Source organism: Pectinophora gossypiella, chromosome Z (genome assembly GCF_024362695.1).
Source record: "Pectinophora gossypiella chromosome Z, ilPecGoss1.1, whole genome shotgun sequence".
NCBI classification, from domain to species: domain Eukaryota; kingdom Metazoa; phylum Arthropoda; class Insecta; order Lepidoptera; family Gelechiidae; genus Pectinophora; species Pectinophora gossypiella.
In genome coordinates this window covers 12,481,439-12,496,078 of record NC_065433.1, presented here as the reverse complement: position 1 = coordinate 12,496,078, position 14,640 = coordinate 12,481,439, and the positions used below count along the sequence as shown (strand labels likewise).

The 14,640-nt window shown below is 36.4% G+C and overlaps 2 protein-coding genes across 2 annotated transcripts in view; both read left to right on the top strand.

Annotated features, from left to right (window-relative positions):
• LOC126380724 (capon-like protein) overlaps positions 1-14,640 on the top strand; it is a 30,392-nt gene that overhangs the window by 9,893 nt on the left and 5,859 nt on the right. Inside the window, exons 4-5 of the mRNA XM_050030317.1 lie at positions 10,371-10,604; positions 14,021-14,155. Of these exons, the coding sequence (XP_049886274.1) occupies positions 10,371-10,604; positions 14,021-14,155 (369 nt within the window). The remainder of the gene's footprint in view (positions 1-10,370; positions 10,605-14,020; positions 14,156-14,640) is intronic.
• On the top strand, positions 6,036-9,792 carry LOC126380738 (uncharacterized). Its single transcript, XM_050030337.1, has 2 exons — positions 6,036-6,403; positions 9,164-9,792. The coding sequence occupies exons 1-2, from the start codon at positions 6,226-6,228 to the stop codon at positions 9,733-9,735; spliced, it is 750 nt and encodes a 249-aa protein (XP_049886294.1). The 5' UTR covers positions 6,036-6,225; the 3' UTR covers positions 9,736-9,792.

Genomic DNA, 14,640 nt, shown 5'->3' with positions numbered 1-14,640 from the left:
TTTATGAACCAAATATCAAAATCTATCAGTTATCTATCTATCGGGTGAATAGGCATTTTCTGGTTAAGCTCGTTCCAACGTCGATCTCTTCTTCTCCTTGTGGAAGAACGAAGTCAAGAGCAAACCCATCTTATTTAAAAAAAAATGAAGCAAATATTTATAGGTTTGATAGAAAAGTCGATGTGTGCTTTATCAAAATTGTTGTTATAGCGATCTACTGCGATATTGTTCTTAGTAGGATCGCAGTCTTAATTATGATTAGGTACTAGAGCAACATTTTCTTATGACGTAGCAGGCAACCAAGAGAAACGACGTATGTTCTCATTGCTTACACATCGCGTAATACCTACCCACCCACACAATGAACATTTTCGTCATAGAAACCATACGTTTATAGCGTCGACAATGAAAAATTGATAATCAAAACGCACCTGCATGTTTGAACTGCAGACCAAAAATACATTTTATTTTCATAGTGCCGTTGAGCTTTTGAGGTCTGAATGTTTACTCTGGCGAGGGTATCTCAATGTCACTAACCTTTTATTTATTAGTGTTTTTAAAACCTATCATCATGTTTGGTGAAAAGACCTAAACATAGTGATGACTAAAAAACAGAAATGCTAGAAAAATATATATACGATGTTAGTGACAATACTGAGGGAGATGATTCAAACCATGATTCTGAGTTGATATCAAATGAAATTTTCTCTCGGAAAAATCATGAAATTTTTTTTTTCAATTAATTCCATACTTTTGCGACGGAAAATTCCACTTGATATCAACTTGGACTCGCGGTCTGAATCATCTCTCAAAGTTTTCATTACGATGTCACTAACACCCTGTATATACAATAAAAATACCTACACATACACACCTATACAAATGAAAAGATCTTTACAAACGCAAGAAAAGATGTTATTGGCAAATTAAATCCTTGTGAGTAGGAAGTAACTTGTAGATCCATTCTGTAGATATTCATTGTCGAAGTCGCTTTAAAGCCAGTTTAGCTATGAACTAATTATAGTGAATCTAAAAAAAAGATTGTCACTAGAAAGTCCTTGCAAAATATAATTAGAAAACATTTCCCTCGTATGTAACCTTCCTTGTTTATTACTTGCCTCCCGCTGTCTAAATTTATTAAAAAACGTATTTTCAGCTATTAATTCAAATAATCAATAATATATTAGATTTAAGTAAGTAAATAAAAATAACTACAGATCGATCTTTTGGACTTTTTGCTTGTCTTCTGAAACGAAAGTAGAAATATCTTCCCATCTCTTGGGTCTTTGAAGATCTTCTACGTAAAGCTTATTACACCAACGCCTTATTATTTCCATTGTAGGTATATCTCGTTATTATCTACGTCTATGTATTCCCAAGGGAGTAGCGCTGTTTTAAGAATATTTTATCTCTTGCCGCTACAAAGTCTGCTTCTGCAATGAATGGGAATATTTAAAACATAATGAAATAAAATAATATATTTAACCAATAAAATATTTACCATTATGTAAGAAAAAATGCTTTCTTTAGTATACAATTTTATTGTTTTAATATTATTATACACCTTTTTCCACGACTGCGTAATGTTGATTTTTATAGTCAGATTGGCGTAAATCAATAAAATTCGGTATTATTTTATTATCTCACCTACACAGGACGTGGCCTGAAAAACGAATGTGGCGGAGGCAGAGCCGTACCGTACTATGTAAAGGGTTCACCCTTCAAAATTCTAACCCACTCTTGAACAAATACCTCTTCATGGAAATATCGTTTTCAAGCTTTTTTGTCAATCGTAGCCTTCGTCGGACGTATCGCTTCTTCTAGCATAAGAAAAAGGTACTTAATTATAATAATATTACAATGCAACAAAATTCAGTATGGAAAGGGGTCTTCAAAATACAACGCCTGGTTTAAGGGAGGGGCTTATTTAAAAAAAAAATGGTTACGTAGTATTGATATGTTCACTATGTGTCTGTGACCCCATGTTTTAATCGGCTAACCTAACCATAACTAGTCCTAGCTGGAAACACTATCATAATATATATTCTGTTACAGGTTCTGGCTAAACGCAAAACCACTATATCATTTCTTAGTTAATTTTTAAAGAATCTGGCGCCCATGCTCGTTTATCATCATGTGCAGTTGTAGCACCTCGTAAAATACAATACTATTTTTAAGATATGCACAAACTTCGCCTTCTTGTTTGTAAGTAAAATTTAAAAATATATGTTTAAAATATATACATGATATACATGATGGCGCTACAAAAATAATATAGATGGCGCTGTCGAGATTAAACGTAATAATTACCTATTTTCTCATTACTCGGGTACATTATTATTCAAAAAAAATATATACGGTCAAATTGAGAACCTCCTCCTTTTTTGAAGTCGGTAAAAATACAATGTAATGGCAGAAGCAATTATGCTTCTGTATTATACATTGTATTATATTAATATAATATATTATATAAAAATAATTGTTGCTTAATATTTGGGTCACATTATGTATAAAATTATGTTGCTACCTACATTTCTTGTCTTTATTTTTATCAGAGTAATAATGGGTTGAAAATGTAATTGAGCCTGGGTGTAATAAAAAGGGTCATCATTTATACCCAAAAACAAAGATAAAAGATGCATATTATTATGTCTGTTATCCATGAAATTAGAAGGTTAAACGTATATTGTTTTTGAGGAACGTAGCTACGTTCCTCAACGTACGTTAACGCGTAGCATGGAAAGCCCCTAATTAACTCGTACCTACTGACTTTTCAAACACGTTGTGTAGGAGTGAATTGGACTCTTTACAATTGGGTGTATTGAGTACTAACTGTTAGAAACATTCAATCAAAAATCCTTCGTTTTAATTTCTGTATAATTCACAATCAGCAAATTTTCAACAATAAGTACACAGTATTTTACCGTCCAGTCCAGATGTTCCTTAGTGGACGTCTATCGGAGATTAAGTTTAATAAAATTAACATCAGCAATACAGTTAACTGCTATCGGAGCGCCGCCTGTCGACTGTTAATGCTAAAATTATTGCCTTGCAATTAATTTGTTATTTGTAATGGCTGAAAGATTTACGATCTCGACTCCACCACTTGAGAATACAGAGCCAGTAAAATAATTTTCATGATCACCAACATTATCTTTTACTGTTTGTTTTATACCTATTTGCTTACCGTACCTATGTAATATTTACTGTAAATAGAATCCTAACTTGTGCGTGTTGCAACTTCTGAAAGATATATAGAACTCTAGAAGTGTCATATCATGTCTGTGAAAGTGGTTTCAAAGTAAACAATATTACATACATCCACAGTTTGCCTTTTCTCTGAAGCTGTTTTTATGGAAATCCAAGGACGCTTCAAACACTTACTTATTATACACACTGTTATTTATAAAATATTCGACATTATCTCGATCAATTTTCGCACTTCATTCAAAATAGCTACACTATTATCCAGACCTGAAAATAGTGCTCACTCATAATAATCGCCCTCCCACATTGGATCCAAGAATCGTAACAGTAAATCATATCATCGGCATGCGAATTCGACTCGGCATCTTCTTACTCCAGTGGCTCGAATCGGCATACTCAGTTCACTTTTTAACATAAGGTCACAACTATATACCCAATTGGGCTCGTCAGAGGCAGTACATCCATCGTGACGGATATTTTTGTTTTCTAAATGAATTCCATCTGGAGATTCAAGTGGAAATTTATTCCATCAAGCGTGTAAACTCTTTGTTATTACGAGAAAACCACCAATGTGGAAAACAAAAAGACAGAGTAAGTTTCCCGAGTACTCGACTACTTCGAGCAGGTACAAGAGTTTGTGTTGTTTAATGCTATTACAGCGGTTCTAAACAAAGATAAAACAAACGCTTCTGAAAGGGTAAGCAATATAAAACAATTGAAACCAACCTAAATTAAGACGTCGTCTTTCGAATTAATGAAGCAATATACCTACACAGTGAGTGAGTATTATTACCATGTAATATTAGGGAAGTTCACTTAGAAGGCAAATATTCCCTTTGCTTACACCAGTCGTCTTCATTGTTAGAATTCATGAAAAGTTTCTGATGCTATCCGTCGTGTTCCCGAGTTTCGCAGGAAGCCATTTACTTAGTTTGGAATCGCGGCACATTGCATAGTGGCTTTGGAAAGTGCTTGAAACGTCTGCAGTAGTTAAGTTAGTACCTATTGGGGTGATGCGCCGCGAGGCATACAGATAGCGCTTGCCTGGCACCCAGGTCACGCTTGCTGTCCGCTACAAAGTTTAAACCGCATTTTCTCGAACGAGAGCGGATATACGCTCCCTCAAGCTACATCGTTTTATATTGACAAATACTTATTTGTTGTACGTCGTGAGCTCGCTCCGCAACTAATTTCGGTGATAGCTAATACTTGACATAGAATTTCAGGATTCTCACATTTTATGCGCTACATTAATACAGTAATGTACGTTTTGGGCCTGTTCTAGTATTAGTGTAGTAAGTAGTATCATTAGACTTATAGTTGCGTAAAATTAAGGCATGGTTCAACTGATCATTTGCTCAGTAGTGTTCGTTGAAATAATAATCGGTCAGACGACTTTCGAACCCTATGTTTAGCCATAGAGGCAGCCAATCAGCTCGCGACACCAAACACTTCAGGACCCCGATACCGACCCCCCGGCGTGGTCGACGACTTCCCTCAATCAGAGCTTATCGCTATCGACCCACTAGAGTCTTAACTCTTTCAAATATTTTTCCCTTCAGCCGTCGCCCTGAGCCGAGGTTCGCGCCCAACTTGGCACCCTCAGGACTGTTGTCTTAAACGTTGTACCGGGTGAGAGCCTTTAGCGCTCCCCATTTGTCCGACCAAGTAGTTAATGCCACCTGCGGCAAGTCTACAACAGGTGACGTCAAAAAAGCCTATGTAAACCTAAGAACCTGTAACTTAGAATAGGGTGGGTAGTTTTGAACCGATCAATTCATATACTTTTTACTAATCATTAATTACAATGGACTTATATTACATTTTTCTTTATTAAAATTCATAAATAAGTCAAATAGAAAAAAGAATACTTTTTATGTCACCTTTAAATCAATAATAAATTCATAATTTTATTTTAAACCGAGTATTTCTTAGTTTTTTCATAAATATATCATTTTTACGAAGCTGTTTGCTTTCTACCAAACAAGATCGCGATGAAATGGCGAATAGATCAATATTATACCTTATTGTTTTCATTTCATCATCCGCGCCGACACAAATTCAAACTCAATAAACAATACATACGTACCTAAATTCCTTTCGATATTTCTTGTTTCGAGCAATGCTCAGCATTGGAAGAATTTTGTGTTTGCTAGAACAATATATTCTCCTTGAATAGAACATGGAGATAGGATATTCCTATTTATGTCTGCTAGAATTCACATTACATACGAGGATCTATTTTAAAACGTGTTCAGATTTGCATGTTGCTACTACATGAAAAAGATGTGTTGCATGCTTCACAATCTATGCAATTGGAACGGAATCCCACTTTACACAAAATACCCACATTTTCCCTCATTTTAAGAAGTATGTCTTAAAACTCTGAACAAAATAAAAAAAGCTATCACGTTTTATCAGTTTATTCCGGCACGGTTCAGAATTTCAGATACAGTTTATATGATTTAAACATTCAAAAGAAGTGCCAAAGGAACCCTTTAGGTGGAAAACACGTTTCCCTTGATAGGGTTTTATTGCCTTCATTTCATTTTCCCTTTCCGTGAAGGAAATATCCATAGATAGGTAGGTACTACAGTCTACAGTACGGACCTGCCTGCAAGTCGGTCGCTGCGTTTCACTTTTTGATTTCAAATGAAAATATAGCAAAAATCTATTTATAAAGCATTCTTCAAATATATTTCTTACATTTTTGGAACTGTTATTTCAAATGTACCTACTAGGATGATACTAGGCAAGATTTTCACGATTCTTACGCTATGTTAACAACAATCAAGATATAAAGCCTACGAATACATTAGGTATTAGGGCGCCTTCAAATTTGCCGCTAAGTGCCGCGCGGAGGCAGCGCGTCTGCAGCGCTGCGGTCGCGCTGCTTTGTAAATCCATACAGATAAAAAACGCGCGATTGCAGCGCTGCGCTCGCGCTGCAATCGCGCATCAGTTCATCGATCGACTAGTGACGTTGCGCACGTGTCTATATGTTGTTCAAGTCTAAACATGAACGAAAATCAGATTGAAGAATTTATCGATGAAGTTGAAAGTCGTCCAGCGATATGGGATTCGAGGTCCGACAAGTACAGCAATAAAATCGAAAAGAAAAAGGCTTGGGAAGAAATATGTAATAAATTTATTGAAAATTTTACAAACAAGACCGCAAGTGAAAAAAATGAAGCATGTAAGTATACCTACATATTTTTAACACAACTTCTTTATATTTTCATCGTTTGCCATGACAATTCTCCTTCTGGACTAACAAAATAATCAGCTAGTGTATCACGTATAGTCGTAGCACTTATTTGTGGGTGATTATTTTGATTTTGTTGTATGTTTTGTAAATCGTATCTCAGCATTGTTGGGTTGGAGCTGGATTGCTTTGAATCCGTCTTCCTAAGTAAATTATGTAACACACAACACGCGCGAACGATATCTTCAGCAAAGGGTATTTGTACATTTATCGGACGATGAAGAATTCTCCACTTATTTGCCATTATGCCAAACGAACACTCAATGTATCTTCTTGCCCTCGATAAACGATAGTTGAAAATACGTTTCTTCTCATTTAGGTGATTGCCAGCGTAAGGTCGTTGTATAAAATTACTAATTCCGAATGCTTCGTCACCAATGAAAATAAAAGGCACTGGTGGTCCATCATTTGTAATTGGCAACGGATTGGGAATATTTAAGTCCTGTTCATGTAGTCTTTTGTAAAAGTTACTATTTTTGAAAATTTGCGAATCAGAAGCTTTTCCATATGACCCAACATCTATGTACGTAAAACAATAGTTTGAGTCACATATCGCTAAAAGAACAATAGAAAAGTAATTTTTATAATTGTAATATAGAGAACCACTATGCTCTGGTTTGATTACTCTTATATGTTTTCCATCAATAGCACCCAAGCAATTAGGGAAATTGGCCTTAGTGTAATATCCGTTAGCAATAATTAACCAATCTTCTTCTTGAAGCTCAGGTATATAAATAGTATGGAGGTTTTCGTATATTGCTCGACAAACTTCTCTGACAATAGCACAAATCGTAGAAAGTCCACGATTATACGTATGATATAAAGGAGAATGGGCGAATCTGGTCCAAGAACCTCCACTGATGAGACTTATATGTAATGAAAGCTTATGCTTTCCCTATGATTCTGGCAAAGTTCTATCAGATTCTGTCCCGGGGTTCTTTTTTTATGGCCATGTTTGTCCTGGCTAAAAATGTGATAAAATACAGTGGGAGCTAAAATCGACTCAAGATTTGTTGCTGGATAACTAAGTCTACATAAATAATTATGTATCATATTGTAAATCATTTTAAAGAGGATCTTTTCCGGAATCCGAAACATAAAAAAAAACAAAAAAAAAGTCTTTATGTCAGCGAATTATAGTCAATTTATATCTGCAGCGCCATTGTTTCTCGGTAGCTAAGTTCAAGTTTCATGCCTTTTACCCCTTCCAAAAGTATTAACCGATTTTTTTTTATATTGCTTCCGGAATTTGATCTGAGTGATAATAACAAGAAAAATAAATAGACACCGCTCCGATAGAGACCGCCTAAGCTATTGCCTATTACAAGAAATCGTCATTATTAGCAAGTCATTACGGTATTGCATATAAGCTTATCAGCAACTTGGAACTTGGTCCAAGAACCTCCACTGGTGAGACTTGCATGTAATGATAGCTTATACTTGTCCTATTATAATGACTAGCCTTTGAGTACGTTATCTTGCAATAGGTCCATAGCTTACGCGGCCTCTATCGGAGTGGTATCTATTTTATTTCTTGTTGTTGTCACTTGCGTCCTCCCGTATTCTAATCATGTTACGTCTGTTGGATTATAATGACTAGCCTTTGAGTACGTTATCTTGCAATAGGTCCAAAGCTTACGCGGTTGTCACTTGTCAGGTTAAGAATGTAATATCAGAAGAAGGAAAAATGATTGGGCTCCTTTGGAAAGGTTGGAAGGCGCGAAACTCGTACGTAGCTGCTGAGAAAAATGGTGCTACGGACGTGAGTTGGCTAAAAGTCGTTTACATAATGCATTTTTTTATTTGTGTTTCTGATTCTGATAACCTTTGCCTTTAAAATTGATATACATTATGATATATAATTATGTATATAGACTTAGTTAAATAGTTTTTCGACAACAAATCCTGAGGTGATTTTGCAGTCCACTACTGTACATTCATGACAAACATGGCCGTAAAAAAACCCTAGGACAGAGTTTGATAGAACTTTGCCAGAATCATAGGACAAGTATAAGCTATCATTACATGCAAGTCTCACCAGTGGAGGTTCTTGGACCAAAGTTGCTGATAAGCTTATATGCAATACCGTAATGACTTGCTAATAATGACGATTTCTTGCAATAGGCAATAGCTTAGGCGGTCTCTATCGGAGCGGTGTCTATTTATTTTTCTTGTTATTATCACTCAGATCAAATTCCGGAAGCAATATAAAAAAAAATCGGTTAATACTTTTGGAAGGGGTAAAAGGCATGAAACTTGAACTTAGCTACCGAGAAACAATGGCGCTGCAGATATAAATTGACTATAATTCGCTGACATAAAGACTTTTTTGTTTTTTTTTATGTTTCACATTCTGGAAAAGATCTCTTTAAAATGATATACAATATGATACATAATTATTTATGTAGACTTAGTTATGTAGCAACAAATCTTGAGTCGATTTTAGCTCCCACTGTATTTTATCACATTTTTAGCCAGGACAAACATGGCCATAAAAAAAGAACCCCGGGACAGAATCTGATAGAACTTTGCCAGAATCATAGGGAAAGCATAAGCTTTCATTACATATAAGTCTCATCAGTGGAGGTTCTTGGACCAAGTTTCATACAAAAGTGCCCATTGTCATTTGTAAGACTGCAACCTTCTGCCAAGAACCTGTAAATAAAAATTTTGATTGTAATTTTTTTTCAGCTATACTACTGCAACGCAAATGGAAAAACCTAAGGGATTCTTATAGTCGTGAACTTAATAAGCAAAGAGCATCAAAGAGTGGATCAGCTGCCTCATCACATCGAAAATATCAACATTTTGACCGACTTCAATTTTTATCGTGTTTGTCGGAGACCAGACCTATTGATATTTCTACTCAGCCCTCGACATCAAAAAAGAGGAAAGTTTCGGAGCAGCCGGTAGAAGATGACACTAATAAAATTTTGAAAATACTCATTGAAAGAATGCAAAAAAAAGATGAATCTATTGAAAATGATGGCGATCGGTGTTTTTTATTATCATTATTAAGTGATTTTAAGAAAATACCTGAACACTGCAAGACGGACGCAAAGTACGAAATGATCGGTCTGATACGACGATTTATCAATGATAATTTCGAATATTCTTATCAACAACATCATGGCTACTTTACTTCTACGAATCAATCAAGCCAAAGCCCAGCCAATGTGTCAATACAAGAATCACCATCACAACTGACTGATATGTCGTCTATTTATGAGAATTTGTTTTCAGAGAGTAATGACAATATTTAAAAATAGTAATAAGAAAAATGTGTAATGTGATTTACTTAAAAAATAAAACAATTATTAATATGTTTTTTTTTTTATAATTTTTTACTCACCTGAGTGTTATAAATAGTCTCTCTTCAGCACAAATAGTATTTTTGAAGGTTGTATTTTGTTTTCCAATATAAGGTTCTAAACGAGAAAGTAATTCGTAGAATTGTTTTCTTGACAGTCTTAAATAATTCTGAAATTTTTGATCACTGTAACTTTTCACTTTATAAAATTCAGTTTGTTGGGTTATACAAAATAATGGCAACGTTGTCTTAGGCTTCTTTTTTTTTGTTTTTTGTTCAAAATTCTTTTTTTTTTATCAATAGTAACACTAAGAGCAGTGTTTCTTCGTCTGAGTCCATCTTAAAACTAAAATACAACTCTACCGTTCTCAAACATAGCGACGGCAGCGCGACTGCAGCGCTGCAGACGCGCTGCCTCCGCGCGGCACCTTGCGGCAAATTTGAAGGCGCCCTTAGTATTTGCAGGGAAATAGCTCACAGGTCTTCTTTTATGGTATGGGTTGAGAGGTGGACTATTATAAGGTTTTTGGGAAAGAATTAGTCACATTAAGCCGTTGAATGGGTGATAATTATCGCGTTTGGTTTCAGCGGGTAACGCCGACCCCGACGATCACGCTGCCGGAGTTTCCGGAGTGCATCACGAAGGTGGAGGTGTCCAGCTCGGAGGGAGAGGCGGCCACCCCATTGAGCGCGCAACACCAACTGCAGCTGCTGCGTGAGCGGCTGGAGCAGCAAGCGCAGCAGACCAGAGCTGCCGTCGCGCAACTCCTCCTGCTGAGGGACCAACTCGCTGCCGAGCAAGCTGCCCGGTGCGAAGCGCAGGTCCGTTCACTAGTTTACTAACAGTCAATACGCCACTTAAAATCTATACCTTTTTTTAATCGCTACCTACTAAAGAGTACAAGTCAAAAAAGTGGATTTAAAGATGTTTTTGTATACGTTTTTACGCAATAAAGAATTATTGATTGATTGGTTGATTAATACGTTCAAGACAAAATACGCAAAAAATCAAGACGGTTGGACACTTACAAACTACGAGGGCAAGACTGAAAAGACCAAGAAGAGCTTACATGGAACAAATTAAACAGAAGGCGAACATCTTATAAGGAAGTGATGAAATTGGCCTTTTTACATACAAGAATGGAGAATGCTACACCGCCAAAAGACCACTCTTTTGGTGGTGTACCTAAGAGCCACCTCTTAAATTAGTGATGATGATGGTTGATATATTAGGTTAGATGATTTGTTAGTTGACAGGTTTAATCGATCCCGAGTGAGATTACACTCAAATGCCATCAAGTCCTATTAAATTTGTAGGTAATAATCAGTGTGTTAAATCGGCACAGCTTATGATAGGTTTCAGCTACTAATTTGACGGATAGACAGAGAGCTATGCTTTGATTGCTAACCCATCATTGTCAGATGTCGAGAGTTTCAACGTACATTAATAGACACGACAAACCGTATACCTATAGGTGCGAATACGTGGAATGGTAATTATACAAAAAACTATGAACATTACCGTTAGATAACGTTTTTTTTTTCAGCGGCAAAAGACCTTAAGCCAATCAAAAGACGTAAGGCCAAATAAACTGTCAATTAACAGACCACCTACCCCATAGGCGCTGTATAGTAGCGGAAATGATAATGCGAATGAGTAACAGGTACAATAATGTAAGCTGACTGGTGGATGGATGAAATTTTTTAGTGGCGCTCCAAGAAGAAAATAAAGCAAAAATACTTACATTTTTGTGAAAAGTAAAATATAAACAGTAGATTATTATTGTCTTTATTAAAATTAGCTACAAAGTGTGCAAAAGATAAACAGCGAAACCACAATTACTTACGATCCCTAACTGTAACTGTAGTCAGTCAAGCTTCCCATTTTCAATCGAGACATTTTCTGTTACAGCTAATAAGTAATCCAATATTAATTAACAACTTCATCGGGCAAAACCGGGCCGGTCGAAGCTTAAAGGCTTTTAGTATTTCCTCCGGGAAAAAAAAATTGCTGATCGGTCCAAGCAGCGAAATTGTTTCCAATAAGCTACGCCACTTGCACAGAAAATTACTACTTGGAACATTTATACATAAACTCACGCCTTTTTCCCGCTACGGGGCAAATAGAGACTATGGATTACCTAGTATTGTTTAGAAACCGGTTATAATTTGATTTTAATATAGGTGCATATTCTCGTAAATAGGTATGTTTTTATAAATGAAAACTCGATTGTAAAGACCAAGAGTGTAAGTGTAATAAGTACCTACTTACCTACTCATCCCATTAAATAAATTAGTATCACCCTTATTCACTGGGTACGCTACACAGTTGTCAAAGGATTATTCGTTTAACTGACTTTCAATGGAAAAGGATTAACGCAGCGAATCGAAAACCAGTTATAAATTTAAATTTTAGCTCTAGGTTTTAAGTAAAGCTCGTAAAGTTCAGCTCTCAAACTTAGTTCACATATTATATCTACTAGATTATTTTTCAATAAAATAGGCTCGTCACGTTTGACCACACACAACTCACCTGATGGTAAATGACGATGTGGTCTAGGGTGGCTCATACTTACCTAGCTAATGCCTATTCACTCTAGTCTTGAAGACTCCCAGATTATAACAAATTGGAAAAACAGGCGACGGCAGACAGTTCCAGTCCTTTGCTGTTTGCATCGAAACGGAAGAGGAAAAACATTTAGTGCGAATTGGAAGAATATCCACAAGATAAGGATGAAACCCCTGCCGACGTCTAGTTGTCCGTAGATGGAATGGAGTGGGTGGAATTAACTCGTGAATTTCCTGCGCACACTCACCGATGAACGGTCTTAATCTACTTAGTTAGTAACGCAATTCCGCGATGCTTTTACATCCGTCTTATAGCAAAGCTCTTTGATGTTTTTCTTCTAATACAATCCACGCCACATTATTTATTTAGTTGTCAATAGTTAACGTTTTCTTTCTTCTCAAAGGAGATAAATGAAAAGAATGCGAAACTATTTTAGCAATTTTTGTGTTTTTCTTACTAAAGCTGAGTATACACTACGTAACTATTGTAGCAAGATGCTAATAGCATGACACTAATTTCACTATAAATGTACATATTAAATCAACCCTTTGCGAGTCAAAGGGTCGGTTCATGAGGGAGCTCAATGCGCAGTGGGACGTCATTTTAACTGTCTGTAAAAAATTACAGATTTTCAACATATTTTTTATTTTGTTGTTAAGTAGATTTATTAAACAGAGTGTTAGTGACATCGTAACGAAAACTTTGTGGAATGATTCAGACCATGATTCTGAATTGGTATCGAGTGGAATTTTCCATCGCAAAATTTATGTTTATTTTTGTGTTTTTTAAATTATTTTGGATTCTATTATAGGTACTTATGTGTTTCATCATCATCACAAATTTAAGAGCCACGCTCTTGTCGGTGTAGCATTCTCCGTGCTACTTTTTTGGGGAAAAATCTTGACGCGAGTGGGATGGCGCCCAGAGTAGTCTATTTCAAAGTCGTACTAGGACTCCTGTCCTCTGTCAGGTTCGAGGTTACAGTTCCTGCGACTTTTCCCTTCCGTCCTGCAGTGCCTCTGATCTCCGCCTCTGCAACCGTTGAGGTCCCTGGGCAAGGGTTCTACATTATACTCTATAGGTCTGGGTCCCTATCCGAACTTAGCCACCATCACACTCCGTCCTACTGAATTAAGAGGCGTCCACCCTCACGTCAAGGACGCGCCGAACAGGAATTGCCCCAGTGGAGGACAGAGAAGATGATCCCTGGTTAATGGTCGTGTATGAAACAAAACTAAAGGCCTATGTGTTTGTTCAAAGTAAAATCCACTTACTAGAATATAAATTGTTGATGTTCGATAAGATACCAGATAACATCCCGTCACCTACTGTAATATATAATTTCCGACGTGATACATTTTCAATATCTCACGACATAACCATTTATGATGAATAGTACGCAACTTTGTATGGTTTTCTTTCTAGTTCCTGACGCAATCATTGGTCTTATTTATTTAACAATTATGATTAACAAATAACTGCGTTAAGCCGTTGGTTCTGGGCCTCTAGTACAAACATCTCCACCTACCCGCACTGGAGTAGCGTGGTGGAGTATGCTTTCTACCCCCTCCGGTTGACTATTTGATTCCTTAGATCGTGTTTCCACGACTTGTCCGGGATGGTAGTAGATGACAATTTTAATTCTTCATACAATTTTCAATATTTCCAGGCCCGCACGCATCAGCTGTTGGTTCACAACAAGGAACTGCTGGAACACATCGCGGCTCTAGTGGCACACCTACAGGAGCGCGAGCGCGGCTCCTCGCGTCCAATCAGCGCTCAGCAACTCACTCTTCTGCCCCAGGTGTGTATCTCATCTTATATATTTATTTAACTAAATGTAACCTTACCTTTTGTTAAAGCGTGATATATTTCATACTCAAGGCGTGGTTTTATAATAAGGAAATTGAGAAGACTTCTTAAAAGTAATTTATGAACTGTTGTGGTATTTACATTCCTTTACGATAAAGCACCGCAACCGCATTAAACAAAATCACTCCTTGTGACCAAGTTTATCATCGATCTTTTTATGTTTTTAACTTTCGTCACATTGTTAAGCATGCGTCATTCATAATTTCACTGATCATTTTTTGAGCTCGAATAAAAACTTATTTTTTTTAAACCAGTAGATATTTTATTTTCTGCATTTTTGTTTGTGTGATGTACGAACATTTGTATTGTCTCATGCATATTTTTAAGTACATAAGCATAACGTAATTATGTAAAATATTTTTTGTTTTCATTTCATTGTAACCCTCCCTACAAATTAAGCTGTAAGTTGAAAATTGG